The 14,732-nt window shown below is 58.1% G+C and overlaps 1 protein-coding gene across 5 annotated transcripts in view; it reads right to left on the bottom strand.

The window, feature by feature from the left end:
• MIER2 (MIER family member 2) overlaps positions 1-14,732 on the bottom strand; it is a 33,519-nt gene that overhangs the window by 5,975 nt on the left and 12,812 nt on the right. For 3 of the 5 annotated variants that reach the window (XM_033133850.1, XM_033133852.1, XM_033133851.1), the window contains exons 5-14: positions 14,145-14,268; positions 13,546-13,637; positions 13,092-13,161; positions 9,960-10,111; positions 9,474-9,555; positions 9,294-9,388; positions 7,412-7,545; positions 7,176-7,303; positions 6,187-6,604; positions 96-5,839 (exon numbers count right to left, since the gene is read on the bottom strand). In XM_033133850.1, coding sequence (XP_032989741.1) covers positions 5,818-5,839; positions 6,187-6,604; positions 7,176-7,303; positions 7,412-7,545; positions 9,294-9,388; positions 9,474-9,555; positions 9,960-10,111; positions 13,092-13,161; positions 13,546-13,637; positions 14,145-14,268 — 1,317 coding nt within the window. In that variant the 3' untranslated portion in view covers positions 96-5,817. Of the gene's footprint in view, positions 1-95; positions 5,840-5,996; positions 6,029-6,186; positions 6,605-7,175; positions 7,304-7,411; positions 7,546-9,293; positions 9,389-9,473; positions 9,556-9,959; positions 10,112-13,091; positions 13,162-13,545; positions 13,638-14,144; positions 14,269-14,732 lie in introns of all 5 variants that reach the window. The other 2 variants (XM_033133855.1, XM_033133853.1) reach the window with 2 other exon arrangements.

Genomic DNA, 14,732 nt, shown 5'->3' with positions numbered 1-14,732 from the left:
GTGTGCTAGGCGGCCGGGGGCCCCGCGGTACGGAGGAGGTGGAGGGGGTCTCTGACCTGGTAGGGGTCGTCGGCGCCCAGTCCCCCCCCACTCACCACCCCCACCAGGCGGGGAGGCTAAGGCTCAGAGACAGCGAGTCCAGGGTCACCCAGTGTCCGGGTCCCGGCGGACGCTCGGGTCACTCACGAACTGGGCCAGTTGGGTCTGGGGGCGGGGGCAGGGCGGGGGTGAGAAGGAAGGAAGGAGGGAGGGAGGGAGAGAGAGAGAGTGGTGAGTAGGCAGATCCGGCAGCACGGGTGGAGGCGGCTGGAGCTCCGGCCCCTCTCTGCGCCTCGGTCTCTTCACTGGGGAGTGGCACTGATGCGGGGCACGTCATACCCTGAATCAGGAAACGCCTGAAAATTGATGGGGGGACGTGGCTTAATTGCAGAGGTTTTTCTTTTCTCCTGATGCTTAAAATCCTAGCGGTTCAGAAGATCGGTTCAACACCCACCCACTGGATCCTAGAGGCCGTTTGTGCCAGGCACTGCCCCGCCCCCATTTGACAGAAGAGCAGAGGTGCCAGGAGGTAGGAACTCGCTCACATCCTTCCTGTGCCCTGCACCCCACCAGGTCCCAGGAAGCCCTGAGCTGAGAAGCACCTGGGGATCAAGAGCACCCACGCCAGGGAAACAGGCCCGAGGGGGCCATCGCATCCACTCTGCGTCCACACAGCCACACTGGATCCTTTTGGCTGGAACCACCTGAGAGGATTTGTGTGTGACCATGTCCAGGAGAGCCCTACCTTCATCTGATAGGACACAGGATACACAGGCAGGGTCTCAATATCACCGTGGGAAGAAGGCTGGGATTGGAACCCAGGCAGCCTGGCCCTAAGGTCCAATGCCCTTGACCTCTAAACCACATTCACCACCCCACCAGCTCCAGAGGTCCTGTAGAGGAGGATTTCGGCCCTCCTTAGAGATGAAGGGAGCCAGGTCCAAAGAGGGGCGGCCCCTGGCCCAAAGTCAAGCGGCTGGGACTTGAATTCAGAGCCCCCTCAACCCTGCCTCCTTGGAGGATGAAAAGACCTCTGCTATTATACCGCCATCGTCTACAAGGCGGGGTCCAGGGACGAGTGTCTCTGGGTCAAGTCCCCTGCGCCCCAGATCAACTTTCTTCAAGCAGGCTGGCTGACACCTCCGGCTCTCCCACACACTAAAAATAAATCAGGTCCTGTCCCCAAGACAGCACCAGGCTTGGAAACTTATGGACCTGGATTTTCCGTCTGCTGCGTGGGAGGCACATCACCGCCGCCCCCTTCCAAACGCACGCCCCGAGGAGCTGGACGCGGCACAACCTAAAACTTGCAGCTTCCTCCCTCGCCCCCAGACTTCCTCGTAGGCGTCCGGAGGATCCGTTTATTTGACCGGAGGGATTTCTAGTGTCTGGGCAGGGGTGCTTTCGCTAGGGCCAGCGCGTCCTCCGCTCCACCCAGCGCGACCCCGCCCCGGGCGGGCTCGGGCTCTGTTCATTGGCTTCTCTTGCTGCCACTCACCGGGCTAGGCGAGCCCCGGGGAAAGGCAGGTTTCAGACTCCAGCTGCCGTGGTTCATGCATGCATGCAACACGTACCGAATCAGGGTTGTTTGAGAATTATCTGACAACATACAGGAAGAGCCTGGCAAAAATGTTAAATGTTAGCTGGCGTCATTATCAGTACTGCATTTTTTTCACTTTAACCTCGCTGCAATCGAGTGACTGCCAATCTAGGTACTGTCCTGACAGCCTAGTGACACTTTCAGTTCCGGTGGAGAAGGTGCAACATTGTATTGGTGTAAAGGCAATGTGAGGTTCTTTACTGAGCACCTACTTTGTGAGGGGCTTGTTGGCAGCTCTGAGGCACCTGCCAAAAGGGCACGTGGTGGTGCGGGCAGCCTGGATGGAAGCTGCCCTGGAGACCCAGAACGGCGGGCCCAGGCTCCTGCAGGCAGAGACTGTGGGTGGGAAGGAGCCTGGCCTGTTCCCTGAGGAGCAGGAAGACTGCCTGGAAGGAGGGCACGGGGCTGGAGCTGGTATGGCTTCAGCCTGTCCCACTGACCTCACCCTGTGCTTAAAAGACTCGGGCAGGGTCAGGATTAAAACCTAGCAGGGCAGCAAGGATTAGGGCTAGGATTGGGGTCAGGGCTTCTACACCTGCCAGCTGGGGTCTCCCAGAGAAGCTTCCACACCTGGCCCTTTACTGGGAGAATCTGAGGCCAGGAAGGCCTGCCTAGGGGGACAGAGTCTGGGCTGGGAGTCAGGCCAGGATGGCTTCTCCTTCACCTGCAGATGACAAGGCTGGAAGGGGACTGAGGGTACCGGGGTCTCACCCATGTGCCCTAGAGACCTGCCCAGCTCCTTCGTGCCTGGTGGTCACCCCCAAACAGTGACGCTCAGCCCATAAGGGTGTCAGTTCTCATCACCTTGTTTTCTCAGCTAAACCTGATGGACTCCAGGTTTTTTCCAAAAGGAGTGCTGTGAAGATGAAGAAGCCTGGGAGGTGGCAAACAAGTGCCACCTGAGTGGCCACCACTCACACCTTCCTATTGGCTTTTGGCTGAGGCCACACTGGGGGTGGCCCTGTCTTGTTAGGAAGCACAGAGGAGGGCTGAATGGAACCCAGCGGGGCCGGTCCCTGGGCTCGCCACCAGGCAGAAGCCAGCATCAGTCAACTCAGGCCTGCACACAGCACTAGGACCTCACAGTCCCCAAGTGCCCCACGACCCAAGCCAGGGACAGGACAACCTGCCCAGTCGGCGTCCTGGGAACCCTCCACCTCACGCAGACGACCCCTGTTGCAGTGCCGTCCCCTGCCTTACCCCGAACCTGCCAGCTCTAAGCTCTGGCAGCATCTCAGTTTGTGTCTGCTCATCAGCTTATCCTATGTCGTCCCCAGGAGGACAGGGACCACACACAGTAGGCACCCACCCAATCAGTGCTCACTGCATGAAAAGTGACCTAGTGAATAATGACTGACAGTCCCGCAGCCTGAGGTCACCGGGACAGCAGCTGTTACTCCTACAGGCGCTGGCTTCATGGAGAGTGCGGCCCCATCCCCCCACCTTCCCTGACCACTGCCGGCGGGGGTGGCATTTCGGGGTACTTCACTCCAGAGGCGGCTTGGCTAAGATCAGGAGAAACGGCTGGGCAGTGGGGCAGAAGTGGCCTCTGCTGGACAGCAAGGCAAAGCCACAGCCCAGCAGCGACCTGCGGACACCCATGGGACACATGGGCACCCACCACCTCCGTGGGTCCTTACAGCAGCCTGGGAATGGCATCAGCACAGGGTGTGGTAAGGGCTGTGGGGGAATGCAGAGGAAGGGAGGGCACGGGAGCAGAAGAGGGACAGTGGAACACCTCAGGACAGCCCACATGGCATCTGTGATGTGGGACAGAGGACCAGTGACCTCAAGAACAGGTCAAAAGGAACCATCTGAAAGCACAGAAATCTGTGGGACAATACCCATGCTCCCCTGTGTCACTAGAGACCCAGAAGAGCGAGAAGTCATGGTCAAGATGGCCCAGCTCAGTGCAAGGCACCAGCCTCGGGCCCAAGAACCCCCGGTGCGGACGGCCAGTGGCACATCACACTCAAAGGCTGGCCTCCCGACAACAGGAAATCAGTAAACACAGAGATGGGTTACACTCTGGAAAATACAAATAGGAATGGCCGATTTCTTGTTAGAAACCAGGAGTCAGTAAAATATCTTTAAAATTCTAATCCTGCCAAAAATGAAAAAATAAAGTGTTTCACAACAAAAAGGGGGGGGACGAGGAGTGTTGGCGAAGAAATGCGTGCCCAGCTCTCAAAGGCTATGGAAGATGAGGTGCCAGCACACACAAAAGGGGACGGACAGGGACAGTGTGCAGTGTGGGTGGCCACGGAGCCACAGCACTGGGGTTCTGACAAACCAGACACTCTCGCTGTCAGTCAGTCCCTGGTATTTGCCCCAACGTCCACATGAAAACCCGCAGTGACAGGGGCTGCACCCAGAAATGCCGCCATCAGCAGCGGAGCGGATGATGCCTGGCTGCCACCAGCTGATGGGCATTACTCAGCACGAGCCCCAAGGACCACGGAGCGGCCTTAGTGCTCATCACCATGCGGAAGAAGCCAGTCTGAAAAGCTACGTACCAAACTGTTCAAAACCAGGGGAAAGACAAAACCTTAAAAGGAGCCAGAAGGAAAACACAGAGGCCCACAGCAGCTTTCCTGCTGGGAGCAGAGCAAACCAGGGGACGGGAGGGACACGTCTCTGAAGCATGTAAAGATGAAAACAGGCTAGAAGAGTCCGATTAAAATCATCCTAAAAGCCTCACGCCCCAACCCCAGACGCCCTGCTTCCAGTGCTGGCATGACCAGCTCTGCAAGGACTAAGCCCCAAATGCTGGGGACTGTTGCCTCTCCCCCACCCCTGGACATCTCAATGCAGGCCAGTCCCACTCAGTCGTGTCCCCTGCCCCTACCCAGCCACCAAGGGAGCTTTGAAAACTACACATTTGGACCCGAGCCCCTGCTCACCCCTCCAGGGGCCTCAGGACAAAACCCGCCAGCCCACCCAGCAGCCTCTCCGGCACTCAGCCCCTGCCTGGGATGGGCCCCTGCCTGACTCAATGGGCCCACCAAAGCAGGCTGGTTCTCCTTTAGGCCTCGAACTACATGTCCGCTCCATTTCACTGACCACCTCCCTCACATCTTCGTGACATGGACCACGGCCCCAATGCCACGGTCCCCACTCAGCCCAGATCCTGGAACATTGCCTGGCAGCCCAAGTGACTAAGTGACAAGGGTGACCTGCAGCTCCCCGGCACGTCCTCAGGCCCCACCCAGTCCACCACGAGGCACCCAAGGGGCTTCAAATCAAGTTTAATAAATAAAACAGCAAGGGGTTCAAGGCAGTTATCACTTCACAGTGTGGTCCTTGGTGGGGTGACAGGGGAGGCCGAGTCCCACTCTAGATGAGCTCGAGCCAAAACTCTCCTGGTGACACCCAGGAGCAGGGAGTGCTGCCCTGCCCCCCTGGAGGACCCCACTCCAATTTGTAAACAGAAACATAAATTAAACAGGGGAGGCTGGGGTGGAGAAGGACTAGGACCCCGACCCATCTTGCTGGGGGCTTCAACAGAAATGCCACCCGCAGGGTCAGAAGAATGGGCTGGAACCCAGCCCCTGGGCACTGCAGGCAATGGGCCTTGTACCAAGGGAGTGTCAGTCACCTGTGTCCCAGAACACACGCCTGAGGCTGCTGAGGGGCCTCGGACGGAGCAGGAGGGGCAGGAGGGCATAAAGTGCGGCTTTTCCTGAAGTGGACAGCGGGCGAGGCCGGGGGGGGCGGGGCCAACGCCGAGGTATATGGCTGTGTGCCCCGTGGGGTTTGGCACCAGGAGCAGCTGCCCACCACCCTGTGCTGGGGCAGCCCGTGGTCCTGCCAGGTGCAGGAGACGGAGCCCAGCAGAGTACTGAGGGCGCCCTGGGCGAGGCTGCTGGTGCGGGCGGCGTCCTGCCTCACTCCCCCTCCCCAATGGGCAGTGACACCTTTCTTCGCCTCTGCTGGCTGGGTGGGGCCGGGCTCTGCACCCAGCTGCCCGGGTCCCATGATGCAGGTGGTGGTGCCAGTCTGTGTGGGGAGGGGCAGGGCCGACAGCACGGCCACCGCTCACCCCAGTCCTTGAAGTGTTCTGAAGCAGACGGCATGGCCCGAGGCCCACGAGAAGAAGGATCGGGAAGACTGACGGGCAGGCCCCACAGTGGCCCCAAGTCCAGTCTGGGCCACTCGCGCCCACATGTGGCCAGAGATCAACAGGTCATCACGTTACAGCTGCAGTAGGAGAACCGAGAGAGACCGAGACAGCGTCAGCCAGTCCCACAGGCCACACAGCTCCCGACCTCGCCGCCCCCAGCAGACCGTATTGTCACGTGTGCCTAGGGAGCATGGAGGCAGGGTGGGAGGGGACTGCCACTGGCCCCATTTGTACCTTTTGGATTTTGAACCATATGAATGTATTACCTAGTCAAAAAAATAAATAAGCCAAATTAAAAATAGAGAATGAAACTAAAGAAACAGACAGCCTGCTCCACTGGCCACTCCACCCTCGGGCACGGGGCAGACCCTCCCGCTGTCTGCAGTGGCCTGAGGCTGGGGCCCAGGCTGGGGGCCACACTCACTGTGACAGGGGTTCCGTGTGCAGCCCAGGAGCCGGGCACGCCGGGCGGGCAGCCAGGAAAGGATTCACGTCCCCAATCCCGATGAGTCCAAACTCAGTGACCGACAGGGACACCTGTGCGGGGGCCACGGCCTCCTCGGGCTCCCCGTCCAAACCCTCCTGGCTGGGGACGAGGGGCAGCTCGGCAGGCAGCGCCAGGTCCACAGCAAGTCGTGGGCCGGCGCTGGGCTCCGGGGCAGCTGCAGCTGAGGGGCAGGAGGCTGGCTCGGCCAGCGCTGGGGGCCACCGGGGCTGGGGCACAGCCAGGCGCATGTCTGGCAGCGAGGACGGATGGAGCCCTGGCTCTGACGACGGGAGGCCACCGGAGCCGTCCTGGGGCTCCGCATGACTGCCGGCCGTGCCGTCCACTCCTGGTGGCTCTGTGGGAGAGACTACCACTGAAGCCAGGCCCCACTAAGGTGCACCGGCTCAAGGGCACACTGCCTTCAGGTGAGGCCCAGCAAAGCCGATGGGCCCTCTTCACTGACACACACGATACATATGAACACAGAATAAGCCACTTCCAGGAATCTGTGTGCCCGGGCTAAGGCCCAGCCTTGGGAGACTGTGACTCCCGCTTTTCAAACAGAATGGAACACTCGACATTCAAAAGAACAAACGCTGCCAAGTCAGGCAGAAAGCAGGGTTTGTGGGGTTCAGCGCACAGCACATGCCAGGCAACTCCAGGTGGGCAGATGTGGATGCACTTCCAGGCAAACCAAGAAACCAACCAGGTTCTGGAATCAGGGGACAATCAATCTAAACCCAAGTCCAACAGACCCAGAAGGCAAAGGTCCTTGTCCTTCTATCTGCGGTCACTTCAGAAATTGAAGTCACCAGCCAGGCCTTGTCTTGCTCCCTTGTGGCCCTGGGCCCAGGACGCGGGAGAGGGCTCCAACACCCCGGGTTTCCCACGTGGCTTCTGGGGCTAAGGAGCCCTGACATTCTCACCTGTGTGCATCTGTGTCAGAGGGTGCTGCTCCAGGCCCAGGCCATCGGTGGCAGGGGGCGGGGGCGGCGAGGCGCAGGGATGGCTGGGGCCATCGGGGTCACTGCCGTCCAGGTCCTGCTCCACATCTCTGTAGAAGGAGGGCACCACGGGGGTTGCAGAGGGATAGCTGCTTGAGGGGGGAGGTGCTCCCAAGGAGTCCCGGTCCCCCCGACCCCTGGCACTGCTGGGAGCTCACTGCTCATACGTGGGTCCTGATGGGCCATACTTCCTGCGGCCTAGCCGGGTCTGCTGGGAGAAGTAGTCGTAGCGCTCGGACTTCTTCCACAGGTAGTAATACTCCACACACTCACTCACGGACCTTGTGCGCACCTGATGGGGAACACGCGTCGGTCGCCTGGGCCCAGCCCTCTGCACCCACCTCCACCCCCATCTGAGACTCACAGGCCTCCCCAGACTGGTGCTCATCCCTTCGCCCTGAGTCTGATGGCACCCCCATCTCAGAGAGTCCCACTGCCTGCTGGCCTGGGACCCCATTCTCCTTCACTTTGGGCCCACGAGCTCCCATAGATGGCAGCATCTACCTCATGCCCTGCTCGTCACAGGCCCAGCAAGGGAAACGAGCCCTCACGCAGATCCCAGGGACAGAGCCCCCACCCAGAGAGGACGGCGGGGGCCCTGCCTGCGCCCACTTCTCCCATGGAGCATCACTGATACCCGAGGGAGAGCTGTCTGTGAGCACACAAGGCACCATTAAAGGACTCACTGGGGCTTCGTGATCACGTGCTCAGATCACGTACACGAGCACCCAGGAAGACAGGGCGACACCCTAGAGACTGACATCTGCATGGACCTGGATCCCACCTTGCGAAACCTCTTGTGATTTGGGCGTCTTCCCACATTGGAGGGGCCGCCACCAAGCTACGGCTGTGCTGCAGCTACAAGGTGAGAACCCCCGCTAGCCCCCAGAGTGGGGCCAGACACCAGAGCCTGGAAGGCCTGGGACCCAGGGGCTGGGCACACACGCATCGTCCCCTTGGACTGGGAGAGAGCATCACAGCCTCCCGGGGCCAGCATGGTGCACACTTACAGTGCATGGCGACCGGGGCTGGCGTATGGAAATAACGTGTGGGAGATTTTGACACAGCAGCAGCCTGGGCTGCCACGTCAGGCCAGCAGATGCTGCCCTGACGAGAGGATCCAGCACTGCCTGGGGCGACACTGGGCACAGTCAGCGGAGCACATCCTGTCCCTACACCGGCCCACAGACGCCTCACTGACTACCTCCCAGGAAGGGACACTGAGCCCTGAACATGGGCAAGGTTCCAGCAGGCCCTGCTTCTCCATTAGCCTTGTCGCCATTGCAACAGGAAGGGGCCAGGGCTGCTTACAGGACACCACTGGAGAAGGGGTGAGAAGGGGGCACCGCGGGGTGACAGACAGGGAAACTCGGCTGAAGACACATGCAGCCAGAGGCCCAGGGAGAGGGTCAAAGAGCTAGGAGGACGAGGGACTCAGGGCTAGGGGAGGGCGGAGGGACTCAAGGTAGGAGAGGACGGGGGCGGGGGGGATTCAGGGCTAGGGGATGGCGGAACCTGGCACTGGCAGCCGCTCTGGTCATGGGTGTTTGCCACATGTGTCAGGAAGGACCTGTTTCTTTGGTTTGACTGAACGAGGAGACCCTTGGTCCACACAGCTGGGGCTGAGGGTGGGTCCAGGCTAGGAGTCAGTGCTTCAGCATCGACACTGGGCACTGAGCCTATAGATTCTGCTCCAGGGAGACGGCGGCAAGGCGGTGCCAATGACCACAGTAGTGGGTGAGGGACAGACACAAGTATTAAAATTCACCTCAAGGCACATTCTCTCCTCTAATTGGAGCCTGCTTTTGGGGACAGAACATGGTTTGGCAGAGACTAGAATAAGATGACAACAGGCATGCAGCAAGGTGGGAACCAGGGCTTTAGCCCTTGGCTTGGAAGAGTCTGCAGCAGGCTGGTGAGGGGAGTCCCGACCTCATGCTATGGGGTGGAGGGTGCCATGTGCCCAGGCTCCAGAGTCCCTCCCAGTCCCAACAAGCCCCTGGTGCAGCCCGGTGGGAGCCAGGCTGGCAGTGTCCTCACCTTATTTGCCTGGATCAGATGGAAGTTCTTCCCGTGAACTCGGAAGCCATGCTCAAAGTTCCTGCACTCCTCCTCACTCCAAGCACAGAGCCCATCTGCCACCAGGAGAGGGCAGTCGTGTCAGCAGTGTTCAGACCAGGGCAGCAGGCAAAGGGTAGGGCAGGTGTGGCGCATGCTCACCTCGGATCACCTTCACGTTGAACCGCAGCCTCCGTAGGGCCTCCTCCACATTGAAACTGCATTTTACCAGCTCATACAGCGCCTAGGGGAGCGAGAACCTCTTCCCACCTGCTCACCACTGAGCAACAGTGGGGGCATTCACCCCACCATTGGGGTGGGAATATCGGGGTCTTCACACTATCAGAGCAGAAATATCTGAGGCATTCACATCATCGGGGGCAGACGTTGTGGAGTTCACACCACCAGGGCAGGGATATTGGGGCATTCACACGGGGGTGGGGGGTGCTCACACCATCAGGGTGGGGACATTGGGGCATTTACACCATCAGGGCGGGGGGTCATTGGGGGGCATTCACACCATTGGGGAGGGGACACCGGGGGTGTTTGCACCATTGCAATAGGGATATCAGGGGCATTCACACCACCATCAGGCGGGGACCCCAAGGACATTCACCCCTCCCCCAACTCCCCCAGTGCACTGCCTACCTGCTCACTGTCTTTCACCGTTTCTCCCTCCGGGAGCTGGGACCCAGCCATCTCGTGCCATCTCCGCTTGACTGCCCGGTACAGAAACTCCTCCACCTCTCTCTCAGGGAGGATGGTGGGGTCCCAGAGCAGCTGGTCTTCATTCTCATAGACTGTGTGCAGAAGGAGGGCCAGGGTCAGTTGCAGGCATGTGGTTCACACCTCAAGAAGCACACACTGACCCACCATACACACCCACCAGGCCCGCCATCACAGCACCTCCAGAAGACAGGTGCTGGTTTGTGTGTCTAGTTCTTATGGGCTGGGCCCACCCCCTCTGCACCCCGCTAGGCCCAGAGGTCACCAGGCCCAGGGTGGTCGGAATAATGAGGAAGGGTGGGAAGCTGTGGGAAGCCAGCCAGGCACTTCCCAGCCAGGAAATCTGAGGCAGAGGAGGATTTCTGAGCATGGCCTTTGGAAAGGAGGCTGCACAGTTTGCAAGCCTTGGAAAAAAGAGTCCCGAGGGAGCAGTGTGAAGAGCCCGGACTTGATGACAACAGTGAGGCCTGGGTCCCAGGTGGCCCCATTTAGGCCACAACTACTAAGCGCAGCACCACACAAGCCACATACAAGTGTGCTTTGCTCAGGGAAGAGGAGTCCTGCCCCATGGCGGCAGTGGAGGGCAGGTGCATTAAGGAAGGATAAGAAGTGGACTTTGGCTGAAATCAGCCAAAGAGGAGGAAAAAATAGAATAAAACTATTTGATTAATCAAAAAGAAGAAAAAAGCTAAAAGACCAAAGAGCAGATGGAACAAGTAGAAAACACATGGAAATGGTGACCTAATCCCAACCATTTTCACAATTACATGAAAAATAGTCCAAAACTTAACTGGATTAAACACTCTCTATTAAAAGGCAAAAGACTATCAGGCTGGGTAAAAAATTAGATCCCAAAATATGCCATTTACAGAAAATGCACTTCCAAATATGAAAAGACAGAAAGGAGCATTTACCAAAATAGACTAAATACTGGCCATAAAACAAGGCTCAACTCATTGCAAAGGCCTGAGATCACAGAGCGTGCTCTCAGGAATTCAACCGGAAATCATGACCGCAGGATAACCAGGAAACCCCCGCGTTTGGAGATCAAACAGAACGCTTCTAAGTAACCCCTGAGTCAGAGAAGTTATCACAGTGTGAACTAGAGAATGACAAACGAAAATGAAGTAAACTAGGCAGAAAAAAATATAGAGAAAAGTAAAAATCAATCAAATAGCAATCGGACAACAGAGAGAAATCAATAAGCAGAAAGTTAGCTCCTTGTAAAGGGTAATAAAAGTAACAAACCCCTAACAAGGCTGATCAATAGGGAATAAAAAGGAGAAAAATGCAAAATAGCACATCGGAACTTAAAAAGGGAACATCACTATAGATTAAACAGACATTAAGAGATAAAGGAATATCATGATCTTTTTTACAATAAAATTAATTTATTAATGTGATAAACCCCTCAAGAATGTATCAAAACAGAAACGGAAGCTCCAGACTGAACTATATGAAATATGTTGAATTCATAATTAAAAATCTTCCACAAAAATGAAGCTAAAATAAACCCCAGACCCAGAAAGCTTTACTAAGGCACACTTCCAAACATCTGAAGAAGAAATAGTAACAACCTCACACAAATTTTTTGATTTTGTTAGAGAAAGGCACTTCCCAGAGCCCTTGGTGAGCATGGTGTCACCCTGACCTGAAGCCTGGCAAGGACAGACACAAAGTACAACGGCAGGCAGTGTCACAAGGGGCTGAACATGCGCCTCGGCGTAGGCACGACACAGGTCAGACCAGAGAGAACAGTGGAGCCCAGGCCCAGAAATGGCACTCACACCACCGACACTTGTTGTCTGACAGGCACCCCTGTGACTCAGAGGGGCAACAACGCCCTCCAGTGTGTGGTGCCGAGCAGCGGAGAGCCAGACGCTCACCTCTAACTGTTACTTACGATCACAGCCCACACACACAGTGGGTTCAAGTACACATCGAGGAGCTAGACTTAGGGAGGAAACGTGCAATGCACAGCGCCCACACAGGACTTGTAGAAGGAACACAGGAGGGCCCCACAAATCAGAACGTGCGGACAGGCCTCGAGAAGGCACCTCACAGGAGATACCCAAGTGGACCACGGACATATTATTCATCAGAGAAATGCAAATGAAAACCACCAGGCAACAGACAAAACTCACACCCACTGGAACGGCTAAAATCAACAGGACGGACAGTGTCAAGTGCTGCAGAAAGGAGGAGAGCCACTGGACTTCCTGCGCACTGCTGGTGGCACCCCTAACGTAGGCCACCAGGTGCCTCCGAGTCACCTCTCCAGGAGCAAGTGTGTCCACTGAGACATGCCTGAGGACGGTCATGCCACAACACAAGGGACCACACGCGTGGACTTAATGTCACGGTGTTAACATGTCCACGGGACGAAGGAGCACGGCTGCCTGCAGGGGGACAGACTGCACGCGGGCACTGGCCCAAGGGTTAGCTGAGCAGTGTGCACTGCGGCCTCAGGGGAGGTGCCCCTGTGTGGTCAGCTTCAGTCACCTTCCTGTCCTGTGTCCTTATCCAAGCAGCCTACCTCACCCCACCTATGCCCAGCCTCTGGCCCCAGGAGGCCTTGCTCTCCTTGCTGAGCGTCCCTGTCTCCCTTCTGTTCCCCCTTGCCCCCGAATCCTGGCGGCTGAACCATCTGGGTAGTCTCCTGAGCCAAGGGTGCCAGCCCAAGGCCAGCGGGGCTTTGGGGACAAGTCAATAGGTAGGTGACCCCCATCCTGTTCTCTTCACCTACAAATGAGGTCACAATTCCTGTCTCAGAACAACAGAGGCCACTATACTCTGGAGTGGGAGAGGGCTGAGTGGGGACAGCATGTGCCTAGAGGACAAGTGCGAGGCCCTGGCCAGGGGCCGAATCTCCGGTTTCTTCCGGCCCAGCGTTGGCCGTCCTACAGGTGGTGCAGGGCAAGCACCTGACCGGACTGGTCCCCTCAGGTTCCCTCTGAGGTCTGGGCACTCGCTCAGGCCGGACGTGAAGCAAGTTCCTTCCTGGCTGGAGCAGGGTTTTCATCTTTCCTCGCCCACCACCCGGGCCCCACTTACTCTTCTCACCATGGCGGCTCAACTGCAGGTTGCTGAGGTCAGCTTGGAACTGGGGCCCAACCATGATCTCCTACAAAGGCAGAGGCCCAGGGGAGTCAGGGTAGGTGGAGTGTGGTTCTGAGCCCAGAGCCCAGGGCTGAGTCAATCTGCAATCTGCCCGCAGATGCCAAATCCTGTGGTCTGAGAGCAGAAGGCAGAGGCTGGGTGTGCGGGCAACCCTGCATCCCCTTCTATTCGTCCGTCTGTCCAGTGCAGCCAGTCATGTGGCGGGGTGGGGGGTGGGGCCTGAGGACCCAGGTGTGCAGGAAGGACCCTGGGGCACACTGCTGGGCCAACAGACGTCACAGAGCACGGGCTCAAGTCCCAGCCCAGCCCTCAGAAGCCATGCGCCCACCCCTGCCCCAGAACAGGCAGAGGCCCAGGACGAGGGCACCACAGGGCGAGAGCCACGCACCTTCTTACATTTGTTGGCAGGTAGAGGGTCCTCCTCGGTGTCGGATGAGGTGGAAGAGCCCAGCTCTTTGCCTGTGCCAGTCAGGAAGTGGGCTTTGGGAATAGGGGAGCAGGTGGGCCACATCGTGGCACTAGGTGGCCCCCAGGCTAGTGGCCCCCAGTGGTGGTCTCCACTGCTGTAGCCTCCACCCAACTCTCCATCCACCTGACCCCCACGCCATGCTTCTCCAGGTAAGAGGCGCATCCCAGGCCCGGCCAGATGACAGAAGCACAGCGCATGCACACAGGAGCGGGACTTGCTAAACCTCACACTCCCAGGCCTCCTGGGGAGGGCGACCTTCTGAGGGCACTGCCCCTGAATCGGACATGCTTTTGGCTACAGGAACCAACACAGTGCCTCCTCATGGAAACCAAAGCCACTCAGTCTCAGCTCACAAGCCAGGGAGATGGGAACCCCAGAGGAGCTCAGGCCGCGAACAGGGCACCCCAGTGGCACCACCCATCTGTGCCTGAGCTCCCTGCCCCCAGCAGCGCAGGGCCCCTCTGTGTGCGCCACCAGAGCCTTGTTCAGCCCAGGGGGAACAGCAGGCAGACACCTACGTCCACTCTGCTTAGGGAAGAGGTCAGAGGCTTCATGTGAGGTCACGGATGGGGTGAGGTCATCGGCTGAGGACTGTGTCTCTTCCTCTTCTTCCCCTGAAAGCAAATCCTTCGCTATTTGTTCCTTTTAACAAGAAAGTAGAGAACATTTTGCAGTTTGTCTTCACAGTCTTAAGATAACACTAACAACAATAGCAGCCACGGCACTGATTTCTAGAGGAGTTTCCCTCTGGGAGCTCTGCAGGCTCACATGGGTCTGTGCTCCCACGTTGCAGACGGGACCAGGCGCCAGGGCAGGGCGCCAGCTCCGAGTGTCGTTCCCAAGCCCACAGCCCTACAGCCTGGAAAGGGACATAGCTGATGCATGGCTGGGGATAGTCGGAGCCCCTCACTGCTTTCTCCACTTGCACTTTTGGTTTCACTTCAGTACTTTTGGTACACTTCAGCCTGCCCTCCTGACACCGCCCCAACCTGGTCAGGACCAGAGGGTCGGGGCCTCTCTGGCTTGCCTCCCTCCCAGCTGCGCTTCTCCAGGCCAGTCTCTACTCCGTGCCCCCTTGGCCTGTTGTCAGGGTCTGTCCATCCCAG

Source organism: Rhinolophus ferrumequinum, chromosome 18 (genome assembly GCF_004115265.2).
Source record: "Rhinolophus ferrumequinum isolate MPI-CBG mRhiFer1 chromosome 18, mRhiFer1_v1.p, whole genome shotgun sequence".
NCBI classification, from domain to species: domain Eukaryota; kingdom Metazoa; phylum Chordata; class Mammalia; order Chiroptera; family Rhinolophidae; genus Rhinolophus; species Rhinolophus ferrumequinum.
The sequence above is the reverse complement of the archived record's forward strand: the minus strand, read 5'-3'. Positions and strand labels throughout refer to the sequence as shown.